A 14,623-nucleotide genomic window follows, 5' to 3' on the forward strand; every position below is an offset into this window, starting at 1 on the left:
TTCTGCCATTTATGAGTTGAGTGACTGGACAAATGATGCCATCTAACTGTACCTCCGTGTCCTTATTCACTTCATGGTAATAACACCTACATGATGGGGTTGCAGTACGGATCAAAGAAATAAATATGGACGCAGCACTCAGAATAGTAAATGCTTAATAATAGCAGCTGTTGGCAGCAGTTGTCTTAGTGGAAAAGGTAATAATAGTAATTACTCATATCATCCTTGAGATCTATGGGTGCCCTTAACATGAGCCCACGGCAATGCGTTCTGGATTCCTAGGACTTTTCTGTGCAGCCACATTGAGGCTGCTGAGATTCGCTTCTTCAGTGGTTTTTCATCTGCTGACCCGTGTTTGTAACTCACTTTCGATATTCCAGGCCCGTCGATGGACAGAGGGACATTATGATAGAGATAGCCTCGTTTCCTGTGTGCTTGGAGTTGACACTCTGATGGAGAAAGCAGTCGAAAGGTTTCAGTCAGCTTTCTCACTGCTGTGACCAAAAGACCCAATCAGAACAATTAGAGGAGGAAAAGTCTACCTGGTGCTCAGGTTTCAGAGGTCTCAGCTCATAGCAGCCAGCTCCTTTCCTTGGGGTTTGAGATGAGGCTGAATGTCATGGCGGGAGGGTGTGGCAGGGGACAGCAACTCAAGACATCACACCAGGAAGCAGAGAGAGAGAGAGAGATCTCTGCTCAACAAAGACAAAATATATACTCCAAAGGCACGCCCCAGTGCCCCCTCCTCTAGCTACACCCTACCCGCCTACAGTCACCAAGCAGCTGATCCCTTTTCAGGGGATTAATGCACTGATCAGGTTAAGGCTCTCAAACCAATCATTTCATCCTAAACCTTTCTGCATTGTTTCACACGTGAGTTTTTGGGGGACACACATCTAAACCATAACAAAGTTGTTGCTGAAGATGAAGTTTTGTGATAGGGACGTCTTGGCCTCCATGATGGTGTGTGCAGTGTGTATCGGTCACCTGAGGGAATTCACTAGGTAGGTGGCCTCCCTTCTGTGGTATCCACTGAGTACGTGGCATCCCATTTTGGGGCACGAAGGGGTTGCAAAGTAACAAAGTGGTGTGCTGGGAACTGAATACTTTGCTCAGTTCTAGAAAAGATCCTGGAATCATTTAAAACATTTTTCATTTTAAAAAGCTTTCAATTAATTTGGTCTCGCTCCCAGGCTCCTGTGAAACGAGTCAAGTGCATATCTCTCCAAGAGCAAATTTAGGCAAAGATGGGACTGGGTGAGGGAGGCAGAGGGGGCTGGGCCGAGGGCTGAGGCTGCAGGGCACCTCCGGGGCTGCTGGGGAGGGAGCAAGGAGGCAGGGAGGACAAGCTGTGGTGGGGGGGGGGGGCATTGCAGCAGGGTGGGGTGGGGGGGACTGGGGGGGGGGCATTGCATTCCTCTAAAGATCTCCTCTTTAAACTGTATTTTCTCTTTTGCATATGCAAAGTATAGGTGATAGGTGCTAGCCCCTGTGGAAAGGGCCAGTCCATGTGGATGGAGAACTAGCACAGCACCTGACCCTTGGCAGTGCTTGGCCATGGTGTCTACCTGTTCTGATTCTGCTTCGTCTGCATGCAGTAATCAATGATCCACCCGTGGGCTCGCCCCTCGCTGGATGGCACATGCTAAGTTCTCACTAGGTGGTGGTCTTTGTGAAGATGCCCATCTCTCTCCCTGTGGCTTCTATGGCTCAGGAACCAAAACTGTAATGTATTCAGGAGAGGAATTGCAGGTGATGTAAGCATAGCCTGTGTGTATTGGGTTGCTGTCTGCATGGGCTAGACACGGTACCAATCGCTTTACATGACATTTATGAGGTGAGTGTCCCTAATCCAAAAGTCTGAAATCTGGAGTGCTCCAAAATCTGAAACTTTTTGAATGTCATGGCTCCACAAGTGGAAAATTCCACACCATGAAACTTTGTCTTATGAGCAGAATTACCAAAAGTGTCAGATAAAGTGACCTTCAGTATATTTGTATAAGGTACCTATGAGCCTCATAAATGAGTTTCCTATTTGGGCTCCGGTCCTGTCACTAAGATACCTCATTATGTAAAAAATGTAAAAATCCACAAATCCAGGAAAAAAAAATCCCAAGCTGAAACACCTCTGATCCCATTTTTGGATGAGTGGCGCTCTACTTACATTTGATTTTTGGAAAAACTACAGGGAAGACAACATTTTACTAATTGAGGAAACTGACCCTTAAAGAGATTGTGTTGTAGCCAAGGTTTGCTCCCCACACTCTCCCCGTATGTGGCAAGGCAGGATTTGGAACCTAGAGAGTTTAAGTTTCTATTTTACCTCCAAGAGGCAGGACAACAGTCAGAGGGATGCCTGTAAGGGTCACTTAGAGGAGCTGGCAGTGACTGTGATTTAGAAAACAAAATGGGGCCCACTTCGCCTCTGGATACTACAGTGAACCTGCCAGCGTGCCTTACAGCCCGAGTAGCTTTGTTTGGATTCCTCTCCCTTGGGCTGTGGGCTCAGGTTGGCTATCTCAGTTTTAGGCCAAGGCTCGATGTACTTACATGAAGGAGGTGGAAAAGAGCACCGTGTGCACCATATGGGGCTGTGTTTGCACTGGGAGAGTGCTCAGCTGGGCGCAGTGTCTCCTTAATGAATCATGTGCGTGCGGCTGAGCCTGACTGTATTTATCCCAGCCCTGGGAGCCTGACTGTGATGGGGCTCTCGGCTCCAGAACAGTGCCTTGCAGGTTGTTTCAGTTTTCCTTGTGGCCAGGGCCTTGGGGCCCTTCCATAATTTGTTCCCTGGCAGAATCAGCTGGATTGTTAAGTACCTTTCTAAGTGTTCTAGGCCAGAAAACAATGTTTCTCTCCTGAAGCTGTAACAGAGACCAGGTGCTAAAAAAGGACCCTGGAGCAGCATCTGCGCCCTTGACTTCAAGGCCAAAGTGCTGCAAATAGATGAGGCTGTATTTGTCTTTGCAAGCTTCTCAGGAGGCCCTGGAATGCCCAGTTGCCCCCATCTCATAGAAAACTATATGGTGTTTCTTCCATATAGTCTCAAACTCCTGCGTGTTTCTTGCCTTAGCCATTTACTACTCAAAATATCCCTTCTATTTATTTACACCCAGATTAGAGCATTTGCCACGATGATCACTTCTAGGCTCAGCAGTTGTGTTAGTTTGCTTTTCTATTCTGTGACCAAAATACCCGACATGAACAACTTTAAAAAGGAAAGATTTATTTTGGCCCATGGTTTCCGAGGTCTGTGCCCATGATCAGCTGGCTCCATTGCTCGGGGCTCAGGTGAAGCAGAGCATCATGGCGGAAGGGCGTGGTGGAGGAAAGAAGCACAGCGGGGAAACAGGAAAGGGAGCCAGGGACAGGAGATCCCCTTCCCAGGCACACCCCCAGTGACCTACACTTTCTAACCAGGTCCCCCCTCCTGCAGTCTCCACTGCCTTCAGTGGTCATTCAGCCATCAGTGGGTTAATCCCCGGTGAGGTCAGAGCCCTCAGGATCCAATAGAAGCGTAGAAGGAGAAGAATGCTGAGTTCCAGTCCAAGCTATCCATAGGGACAGTCTGACCTAGAGCGAATCCCATCTCTCTTGTGGATGAAAACAAGATTCAATTTAGTTTGAAATCAATGGAGAGTGTTGGCCTACTCTTTAATAGAGTCTGAGGTCCTCTCTTCCTTCCTACCTTAGTCAAATATTTAAAAGATGGCGATGCCAAGTCACTTCCCTGCTCTGGACCTCTGCCTCTTCATCTTTCCAATGACAGCATGGACAAAGTACTCTCTGGACTTCTCGAGAACTCTTGGTTTCAAACCCCACCCCAGGAAGCAGCAGGAAGAAATTTGTTCCACTCTATGAAGTTGTGACTAGAGGAGGGCTGCAGAGAAACCAACCATCACTAGTTTAATTAGAGTGCAGTTTGTTGTAAGGAATCTTTGCAGCTCATAAAAGCCAAAAAGTGGTCATCAGATACCGCATGAGTGGGAACCAGAGCAGTCCCTGAACATGAGCCGGAGATCTACCACTGAGATGACTCCCAACAGTCCGTTATTATGTTTCTCTGTTAAAAATGACAACTTACAGAAAGAAAGAGAACTGACCAAAAAGCCATTCAGTTGATGGGTGGATGGGGCTGTCTTTTAGCAGAAAAGTGTCACTAGTGACCATCCCTGTTGGTGGGGCAGGCAGTTCCCATGAAGATTACCTGGTCATAATGGCCTCTACCACACGCACACCAGTATACCAAGGAGGATGCCTGACTGAAGAGCCCACTGGCATCTCGATACTGGGGCAGCCAAGTCTGGGTGTCAAATACTGATGGGAGGCAGTTGTCAGGCTCAATACTAAGACAAGTGACTTAGTGGATGCATTGTGATATAGTCTATTAAATGTTTCTGGTAGCTGTAATGGGGAAAAAGTAACAGTTTTCAAAGCAAAATTCTGGAGAGATGGACTATCCATTGGCTAGAGAAAGTAGTTGTGGGGAAGCCAACATGACCACGATGAATTAAGATCCAGTCTTCTTCTGTGCTTGATCAAGGACAGAATGGGACTCTGGTCCCATTTTTTCCACTGAGATGATGTATTAGTTTGTTTTCTGCTACTACAATGAAATACCCAAGGCCAGGCAATTTTATAAAGAAAAGAAGTGTACTGAGCTCATAGTTTCTGGAGGGTCACGGCCATGGTGCTGGCATTGACTTGACTCTGGCTGATGGCATCACGCTGGAGCACAGGTGAGAGGGAGAGTTCATATGAGACAAGAAGCCAGAACATAGCTGGGTCCATTACTGGTCCTCTTAAGAGAGCTACCTTAATCACTTCCAAGGGTGCATTCCAGTGACCTACTGACCTTGCAGTAGGTCCCACCTCTCATATGTCTTACTACCTCTCACATCACCACATGCGTCCAACCTTCCAACATGAATCCTTGGGGGATGAATCTTATTCAGACCAGAGCAGGTGGGATTGAGCAGGTTTCAAGCTCATGAGAATTTCCTGTGTTCTTACCTGTGGAGTGGGGATGACAGCAGGGAAAGTCCTCTCACAATTGGCAGCAGGACAGCAGCTAGTGCTCCCTGGGGCCTAGCTCTGTGCTCAGCCAGCCACTGTGCAGTCCTCTGCCAGCCCTGTGGCCGCCGACACCACAGGTGGGAAACTGAGGCACAGGAAATTGAGAGAGGTGGTGGACATGGAGAGCTGGGCTCCAGAGCCGGACGGCCACGCTTGCATCCTGATTCTGATTCTGGCTGGGGGGCCAGGCCCTGCCGCTGAAGCCCCACCCTCTGCCAAGTGGGCAGGATGATGGGGCTGCTTGGTGGCAGGGCTGTGAGGAGGGGGATAGCCTAATGGAATCCCAGAGGGCTGGGCACTGTTGCTCTCCATGAGGTTCGTGGTTATTGACAAGGTGCCCCGTTCCTGCAGGGCAGTGGGGGTCTTCACCCAGAGCTGACTTTCCCTGTAGTCCACACTCTACAGGAGGTATCTGTGGCTCCAGGAGAAGGTCCAGAAGAGGTGAAGAGGAGCAGGGAGAGAGAAGGGCGAGCCTTAGAGAAGAGAATGAAGATGCCCAGGGCACAGGGCCTCTCTGTGACCTTGACCTAGATTCCTAGAAGGTCAACGGCAATTGCCAGCTCCCTGGAACTGATTGGGACAACCAGCTCTGGCTTCCCATTAGCTTCCTACTCCGGGAGGATTTTTGAGATGGCCGGTTAGGAAAAAAGAGAGAAAGAGAAAGAGGAAGTGGCTGGTGATGAAGTCCCCGATTCCCACAGAGAGAATGACCCACACTGAAGCTGATAAACAGAAGACACAATTAGAGCTAGGAAACAGAGGAAAGAGGGGAGAGGGGTGGGGCGGGCATTGTGCAGAGATGGCAGCGAGGTGGCCCTGCTGGTCCAGCTCTGGGCTTCAAGAAGCAAACATACCTGTTAAGCCTGTCAGTGCTTTATCTGAGCAAAGCACCTTTACCAAAGCCCAGGCGCCGACAAGTTTTTGACATGTCAGGCTGTGACAGGAGAGACTCTATATCTGAGCCGGTGACAGGAGTCCTCCTCTGTGCATTTCACACTGGATGCTGCAGATTAGGCTGCGGATATTTCATGGTTGGCGATAAAGCTTGTTTGGAAAAGCCTGGGGCTGAGCAATACTCCTGAGGCGGGGGATGGGTGGTGAGACTTGGGGACCTGATTCTCTAGGAGAGGATGGCTTCCAGGCACCATCACATGTGTACATCAGGAGGCACTGGAAACCTCTGGAAGGAAGCACATCAAAATACTGACAGAGCTGACTTTTGCTTGGGTTAATGAGAATTCTCAGTTTCTAAACTATGCATTTCTGTTATTTTTTTTATGATAAAAATGTAGGATCTTTGTAATGAGAGGAGAAAGAGGCCAGAATAAGTGTCCTCCTGAAACAAGGGAACAGGAGGCCCCTGAGTAAACTGTGGGGCCCGTTGGCCATGCAGGTTGTGGGAAGTGGGAGGGGCGGTGGATTTGAAAATATTTCTCCTTGATGTTTCCAGGGTACTTTGAAAATCTGATGACCACAGCCTCCCCTCTGCATCTCCTGACCCTTTTTCTTTTAAATTTTAAATGAAGGTTGTAGCTGGCACACTCTTTCAAAGATGTTGCCTGTTGGCTTGAGAAATAACCCAAATGTGTCTTCTTTCAGGCTTTATGAAGGCAAAGAACAGATGGAGTTTGAAGAATCCATGAGGCGGCTCTTTGAATCCATCAACAACCTGATGAAAAGTCAACATAAAACCACCATCCTTTTGCAGGTCGGTTCACACTACAAAAGAAAAAGAGAAATCTCTGTCTTTTCCCTTGGTCATCCAATAAATAACCTCATGCTGAGATAATGACTACTTTGGGGCTTAAATATGCAGCCTGGTGTTAATTGAAGGCTGGGCTGGCTGCATTGCTGATAGGGCTCCTGGGGCAGGAGGAAGCAGATGCCCTTTTTGTTTGACTGTAGCAGGGCCTCCTTTTAAAATAGCTCCCAAGCTTGTGTTATCTGGAGGGAAGTCAGTCAAACTTGGTCTGCTCTAGTGGGAGAACAGAAAGGTGGCAGTTTCCTATTAAGGTGGGGCTCCGACTTAATTCTCAATCCCCTTCAGGATTAAAGAGTCTGTTTTATAGACAAGGGGTAATTTGGAGAAATGGGATGTTGAATGTGGGGGTTCAGGATGCTCATTTGCAAACTGTGTACATCTCTGAGAAACCTTGAAGGCCTGCCCTGTGCTTGGGAAGCAGGGGAGCAGATGAATCTGAATGCAGAGGCTGTTTCAGGGGGACTTCCACTCCTGAGCATTGGGCTGTGTGTGGAGGGCTGCCCAATGCCTCCTGATGGAAGGAACCCAGACACATTTATTTAAATCAGTGAGCTAATGCAGATTGTTGCTGCTGCTGGTTTTAAAAATCGACATTATCCTTTTAGTTGCTAATTTAAATATCCATTATGCAGGGGATTGCCCAGCTCTGTTTAGAATGGATCAGGCAAATGTTCAGCCAGAGTGGCGCTGAGGAGAGACGGAGGCAGAGTCTGTCGAGGGCGTGTGCTGCTGACGCTAAGGGCACCAAACTTTGCACATCAGAACCACCTGGGGATGTTTAATAAATTCTGATGCCTGGTTTCCACCACCAGCCTTGCTAATTTAATTGGTATGGAGTGCAACCAGGGCATGGGGACTTTCAAAAGCTCCCCAGGTTGTTCTAATGTGAAGCAAAGTTGGGGAATTGCTTTGCTAAGGGCTTCTTTTGGTTTAACAAATAGTGGGAGCCTGTGTGTGTGTGTGTGTGTGTGTGTGGTAGGAGGGCTCTGTCTTGCTTATCACTGAATATCTAGAACAGTCCTAATACATAGTGGATGTTGAACATCTGTCAGGTGGATGGACACACAACCAGGGACAGTGATAAGTGTCCATTCTGTACATGAGAGAGCTGAAGCTCAGCCTGTTGATAAAGCTTCTACAGGTCTCCACGCTGGGGAGAGGCAGGACCAGCATCCTGATCTCTTCCTGCCTGGCTCTGAGGACCGCGCTGCAACCTGTACTTTCAGCTATCTGTACACTGATTGTTTTCCTCCTGCTGTGGACCTGGATGTCGCCCTGTGATGAATAGGGGCTGTGATCTTGCAGTTTCACTTTCCTTTCCCTCTTACTGGTTTTTAAAGACATCTTCCTCACATTCCTAAAGCTCTGGTCATTCTTTGATCAAGGGGCTAGCAGGGGCAGAGGCAGCGGCAGCGGCAGCATGGGGAAGCAAGGCAAGAGCCCGGCCTGTCTCCCCCTCTGCCCCCCTGTGCATCACCGAGGCAGCTGAGCTTCTGGGAAGGCGCTGCGTGGCGTTAGGATATGAACTAGCGCCGTGGGAGAGGTTGTGGGCTGAGTCAGGCTCCAGGGAAGCAGCAGAAATGGCGGCCAACACTGTGGGGAGGAAAAGGAGCAAGGCCCAGAGAGGGGAAGCCGCGGAGGAGAGGTCAGAGCTGCCCCTGTGGCTCAGAATCCGTTTCCCCGTGATGAACCACATGTGTTCTGGGGGAAGGGAAAGATGGAGGGAGTAAGAAGGTGGGAAAAGAAAGGAGGAGGAAGAAAGAAAGGGGGCAAGGACGAGTGGGGAGTGCATGGGCAGTGCCCTGCAAGGGCTGGGTGCACAGGAACGGGCTTCTCTGTGGACCCAGTGGCCTTGCGCAGGTCATATAACTTCCCAGCGTCTCTGTCCCCTCGCCTGTGAAACCTCCCTGGGTGAGGATCCAGAACACTCTGCCAAGGGGCAAATCGCAAGACTCTGTGCCAGTGCCGAGGACTAACGTGATTGTTCCAGTGTGGGCACAAGGATCTTCTCACCCCGATCCTCATTGTCTGGGCAACTGTGTCAGGAGCCCCGCTTTCTCCATGATTTGGGCCACATTATGCTAGTTTCCTCTTATGGATTCTACCCTAGAGCCTTGCAAAGGCGTTTTATCTCTTTTAAACTTGCTCTAAGGGCCAGATTTAGCTTCAGGGATTTACATAAAGCCAATGATGCTTTCCACCTATTTACATGGTTGTTGAAAAGTCATCAAAGAGGGATTTAAAGTCATATTCAAATTTGGAGAGCAAATTCAAGTTTGGAGAATAATGTGATGCTGTTTCGGGTGTGAGGAATGAGCTGAAGATTCAGAGAGGTCAAGGCCACGTGACGTCAGCAGAACTCAGGCCAGGAATCTTCTGTAGACTTTGGTGTTTGCGACAGGAGTGCGGGGGGGGGGGGGGGGCTCCACATGTGGGTTTATAACTTTGGGAAAGTCATTTCCACTTTCTGGGCTTTTGTTTACCTTAAGATGGGGAGTCCAAAGTCGGATTTAGAGGACAAGAAGGATTGAAGAAGTAATGCACTTAAGGCTTGGAGGATAGGGCTGGTGCATAATTATTTTCAGTAATTTATACCTATCCCTCCAACCTCTTCAGAGACTAAAAGACTCTGGGGGGTCTTTTACTAGAATGGAAGCTATTCGTGCTCTTAACCTTGTCACATGAAGCCAAATAGTGTCAGTACATTCATTTATTCATTTAAAGAATAAACAAAACAAAGCCAAATACACATTGCAAGGAGAACAGACTCACATGAAAGGACTATATGGGGAAAAAAATGATGGCCAATTTTCACCTGAGACACAGCATAAGGTGTCTGGAGGTTGAATTCTGAGTCTGCAAGGGGAACAGCGGGAGAGTGCTGTGATGTGTTAGTCCTGTCTGCCACGGGCATTGGGTGGGAGTGTAGAATAAGAATGCCCAGGGTCGATGTTCCTGGTGCAAACTGAGTATTTCCAGCAGGGTAGCAGCTTTGGAGAGAACCCTTTGCCATGTCTGTGTTAGTTCCAGCTCAGATCAACGCTTTGTGAGTTCTGGGACTTAAGAAAGTTATTCCCCATCTGAGAGGTTCATCTGGCTTCTGTGAAGTGCTTTCTGTGGCCTTCCTTACTGTTCTGAGTTGGCATGACAGCAGCTCCCCCAAAACTGCTGGTTTAAATTTAAAGCCAGTGGTTCAAAAAGGGCAGAAAAAGCAATAGAAAGGCCTTCTACTCATCGAGGACCCACCTGAGACAGGCTCTACATTATCTTTTTAATTCTGCTAGAGGTCTGCAGAAAATTGATCCTCCACATCCCTGAGAGGCTCACAAATTAAATAACTCATTGCAAAGTATCCCTCTGCACAGTGGCAGAGCCAGGTCCCCTGACTCCAAAGTCAATGTCCTTCTCTACACCACAGGAATGCCTTAGGCCAGGGCTATCCGTGTGCCAGCCCCATGAGCATCATTGGCAAAACCAATAGCAGGTTGACAGGGCCAGCAGGAGACACTTGTGAACAGGATGCAGCTCAAATGTGAGCAGAAGGCCCAGGGTGATGTTGCACACCAGCTTGCCCCTTGTCCTTGAGATCTGTGCCGTCTCACAATGCCCCGGTTTGATGGTACCAGTGGATTGAACAGAACTGGTGAGTTGGATGGCATGTTCTCTTGGCCACTTGATCACCACACATGCTGACAGACCCACCAGCATGTCAAGAAGGGCAGGGGCCCTGTCTGTTGTAACCCCAGTGTCTGGAGCAGTGGTTGGCACACAGTAAGTGCTCGATTATCCATCGGCTGAATGAATGAAAGGATGTGAAGCAGCGTCGACCATTTCTGTTGCGTTTTGTTCTGTTTTGTGTTTTATCGTTTATGATATGTCAAGCTACCGAGCTAAAGGCTTTACATAGATTGTTAGCTCATTTGATTTTTTCTAACAAGCACCTTATAAAGCAAAGTCTCTTATCTCTGCTTTTCAGACGAGGCGAGGAGGCTTAGCGGTTGAGTGACTTAACCCTCGGAAACGCTGGCAGGTCTTGGATTTGAATCGAGGCTGTGAGAGTCCGCAGACCGTTTCCTTAGTCACCATGAGGAATAGTGTAGTTTTATTAAAGACCCAGCCTTTGGGCAAAAGGCTGAAGGAGGGAAGCTAAATGACAGCAAAGATGGGCGGAGCTCGGGTCACAGTCACGAAGGCACCCCGAATTAGCGGGCTCCACAGCCCCTCCTTTTCTCTGTGAATATTGTAAATGGCCAAATGTCCAGACTACGGGAGAAAAGCAGCCCGTTCTTTTTTCTGTTGTTCTTTTTAGATGACAGTAGAGTGTATTTTGATGTATTAAATATACATAGATTATAACTTATTCTAATTAGGATCCCATCCTGTGGTTGAACGTGAATTCTCTGGTGGGTATTCATACATGATCGGGGAGAATTGTGTCCGATTCATTCTACTGTCTTTCCCATTCCCGTCTCCTCTCCCTTCCTTTCATTCCCCTTTGTCTAAGCCACTGAACTTCTAGTCTTCCCTTCTCTCCCCCTTGCTGTGTGTTAGCATCCACATATCAGAGGGACATTCCTTAGGTCTTTGGGGACTGGCTTATTTCACTTAGCTGATAGTCTCCAGATCCATCCATTTGCCAGCAAAACTCAGAAAGTCATTCATTTTTATGCCTAACATTCCATGGTGTGTATACACCACCTTTAAGCAGCCCATTTTTGAGAAGTGGTCCACAGGATGAACCCCAGGTGTAGGGAAATGCCATTCCATGTCCACAGCAGGTTGGGCTTTTCCTCCCAACCTTTCAGTCATCCTTTGATTTTGCCCTCTTCTCCACTTGCCCACACTTAGGGGCCACAGTTGGGAATGAAGACAGGTGGCAGGTAGAGTGACAGTTTGTCCCAATGAGAAAGATGTACTGACACTGAGAGATCATGCTTTTCCTGCAATCTTCTCGTCAACCCCTAGATTAGGTCACTATTCTCTCCATTTTCCTGACCAGGAAACTGGACCACAGAAATTTAGCTTTTTCCAATGTCACAAAGTAAAGTGGCCTTCCCCTGGACTTGGGGTCAGACCGTCTGCCTCTTCAGATGGCTGTTCAGAATACTGCATTCTGTTTCCTCCTGGTGAGACCCAGGGACCAACATAATGTGGTGACAGAAAGCATGGAGGAACACGTGTTCTAGAACCCGCTGGCCTTCTTCCCTTCTTGCTCCCTGAAAGAAAAGAAAACTATGTATTGTTTAATGAAACTGCACTATTTGGTGGTGATTAGGAACCAGACCTCTAGTCTTGCACAGCCTGGATTCAGGTCCTAGGAATATAGGTGACGGGCGAGACTCCTGAGGCAAACGCCACTTCCTTGGGGAAACAGCCTCTCTGAGGAAATGCCCTCTTTGGACCTGTTCTGGGGAACCCCTGTGACATTGTGGGTCCCCTTCCAAAGGGCCTTGGCCCTCTAGCCTTTGATTAAAGTCAAAGTATGAACATCAGAGGTGTGAGAACAGAGTTTTGAATGCCCATGGCTCTTGAATGAGGAAGATATCCAGCCTTCTCCCATGGTGCCATTTTAAGACATGTTCTTAAAGCTTACAAGAAGGCTGTCTGCTGGCACCCACCATGGTCATGATTGATCATGCTTGCAGTGTGTGATTGTGTGTGTGTGTGTGTGTGTGTGTGTGTGTGTGTGTGTGAGAGAGAGAGAGAGAGAGAGAGAGAGAGAGAGAGAGAGAGAATCTGAAAACATTGAGCAGATGGGGCCCCTTTGAGTTCAGGGAGGTGGGTCTGCTGGTTTGGGGTTTGTTGTTTTTAAACAGTGGCTGTTGCTAACAGCCTAGAGTGCTCAGTTCTGCGTGAGATCCCTCTGGGCAGCAATGATTTCCATTGCTGGGACAAAGAACCGGAGAATAACAACCTGGAGGAAATGTCTGTTTTGGCTCATAGTTTCCGAGGTCTCAGTCCTTGCTTAGCTGACTCCGTGTTTTTTTTTTTTTTTTTTCCCTGGGCCAGTATGAGGCAGAACATCATGGCAGCATGGTGTAGTGGGGCAAAGCTGCTCACTTCATGGAGGCCAGAGGCAGGGGAAGAGGGAGGGAGAGACACCAGGGACAAAATAAACCCTTCAGATGCATGTTCCCCCATGAACACATGTAACTAGGCCACCTCCTGCAGCCTCTAGGCCCCAAAGTACCTCCAGCCAGAGTTCAAGCCTTCAGCACAGGAGCCTATGGGGTCATATCAGACCCCAAGTACAACAGCCCCCTTGTCTTCTTTCTGGGCCAGTCAAACCCTGTCACTGGGTTTGGGTCTTGCTCTCTTCTTGAGGACTGTAGCTAGCCTTCAACAGGAGGTTCCAGAGTTGGTGATTAATCTAGGAAATTACCTGCCCCCCCCATGACTGCCTAATTTCTGATCTAGCCAGTGTTTTCCTTGTGGCCAGTCTTGCAACCTGCTAGATGTGTGAGGAGGGATGTCAGGAAACTGTATTTCTTTTCAAAAAAGGGGGCTCTTCATTCTCTTCTTTTCCCAAGTTAGCCTTCTTTCTCCAACATAAACCTCCCCCTTGCCCAGAAGAAACAACTTTCCCAAAACACCATGGCCATCTGCAGAGCAGAGTACGTTGGGTAGGAGCCAGTGGGGCCACTGGGGGCATGTCCACGCTGTGCTGCTTACTGGCTGCTTGGCTTCTGGCAGGTGACTTGACCTCTCTGTATCAGTGTTTCTCTTTGGTGAAATGGAATGGCAGTATCTACTCATGCAACAGTCATAGTATTAAGTGAGATCATGCATGTAAAGTGTTTGGCACATATAATGTTTCCAATAATAGTCCCTATGTTAAAGCCCTATGATTAATAGTGTATTTTATCTGTGTATGCACATATGTATTGCATCTGTGCATATATGTGTGTGTTTGCTTTAAATATTTTATACACTATGGAATATATACTATTGTTTTATGCATAACAGTATTAATGATGAGAGTAGCAGTCATCTCAACAGTGAAGCTGAGCAGTTCCTAGGAGTCCGATAGATCTGGAAAACCAACCTGTTCCTAGCTCCCAGGCCTCAGAAACATGCAGCAGATAGAGGTCCCCAGTGAATCATAAGCTGAGCTGTCCCCTCTGGGAGTGCAGGGTGGTAGCACCTGGTGTCACCTGCTCAGGTGTGTCAGGGGAAGAGTGTGGCCAGAGCCTTGTGGCCAGTGCTGGCTGTGACAATAGTCTTGGCCAAGTTCCTAAGTCATAAATAGGCTGTCCCTACCTGAAGAGAGAGCCATGGGCCTGCCGGCTCTCTGTGGGGCCTCGTGGGCCAGATGAACATTAACTCTTCTCCTGTGGTGTTGATAACACCCTAAGTCTCCGGTGACAGCTACTCAGTTGTTCAACTTTATTACCAGCCTAGAGCAGGACGTTGGGAAGATGGGCTCCTTCTGAAGCCGCCTTCTCCCTGCCCAGCTCCTCTGCACTAACAGCTGCTGTGTGTACATGCAGGCGTCTGTCTGGAACCCTGGGGACTGTAATGCTGTGGTGTCACTCCCCAGCCCGGGAACGAGAAGCAGCTCTTGAACACCAGCAGCCTGCTGCAGACACTGAGCCCTGGCTTCCCCCAACTTGCCCAGGGGTTGTTCTTTTGTTGCTTCATTTGGTCTTAATTATAATAATTCACATTATACTTTGTGAAGGCATCGTGGACCAAGAGCAGGAGGGGGGAGATATGATGTTTAGGGATGGATGCACTTGCCTTGGGGACCCGGTGAGGGCCAGGCATTACGATAGGCATATGCAC

At 48.4% G+C, this 14,623-nt stretch overlaps 1 protein-coding gene across 1 annotated transcript in view; it reads left to right on the forward strand.

The window, feature by feature from the left end:
- The window catches only part of Dock2 (dedicator of cytokinesis 2), a 409,837-nt gene that overhangs the window by 85,412 nt on the left and 309,802 nt on the right, over window positions 1-14,623 (forward strand). The window contains exon 23 of the mRNA XM_046421400.2: window positions 6,676-6,784. Within this exon, the coding sequence (XP_046277356.1) occupies window positions 6,676-6,784 (109 nt within the window). The remainder of the gene's footprint in view (window positions 1-6,675; window positions 6,785-14,623) is intronic.

Source organism: Marmota monax, unplaced genomic scaffold (genome assembly GCF_021218885.2).
Source record: "Marmota monax isolate L192 unplaced genomic scaffold, Marmota_monax_Labrador192_F-V1.1 WCK01_AAM20220418_F8-fsc00084, whole genome shotgun sequence".
Classification (NCBI taxonomy): Eukaryota; Metazoa; Chordata; class Mammalia; order Rodentia; family Sciuridae; genus Marmota; species Marmota monax.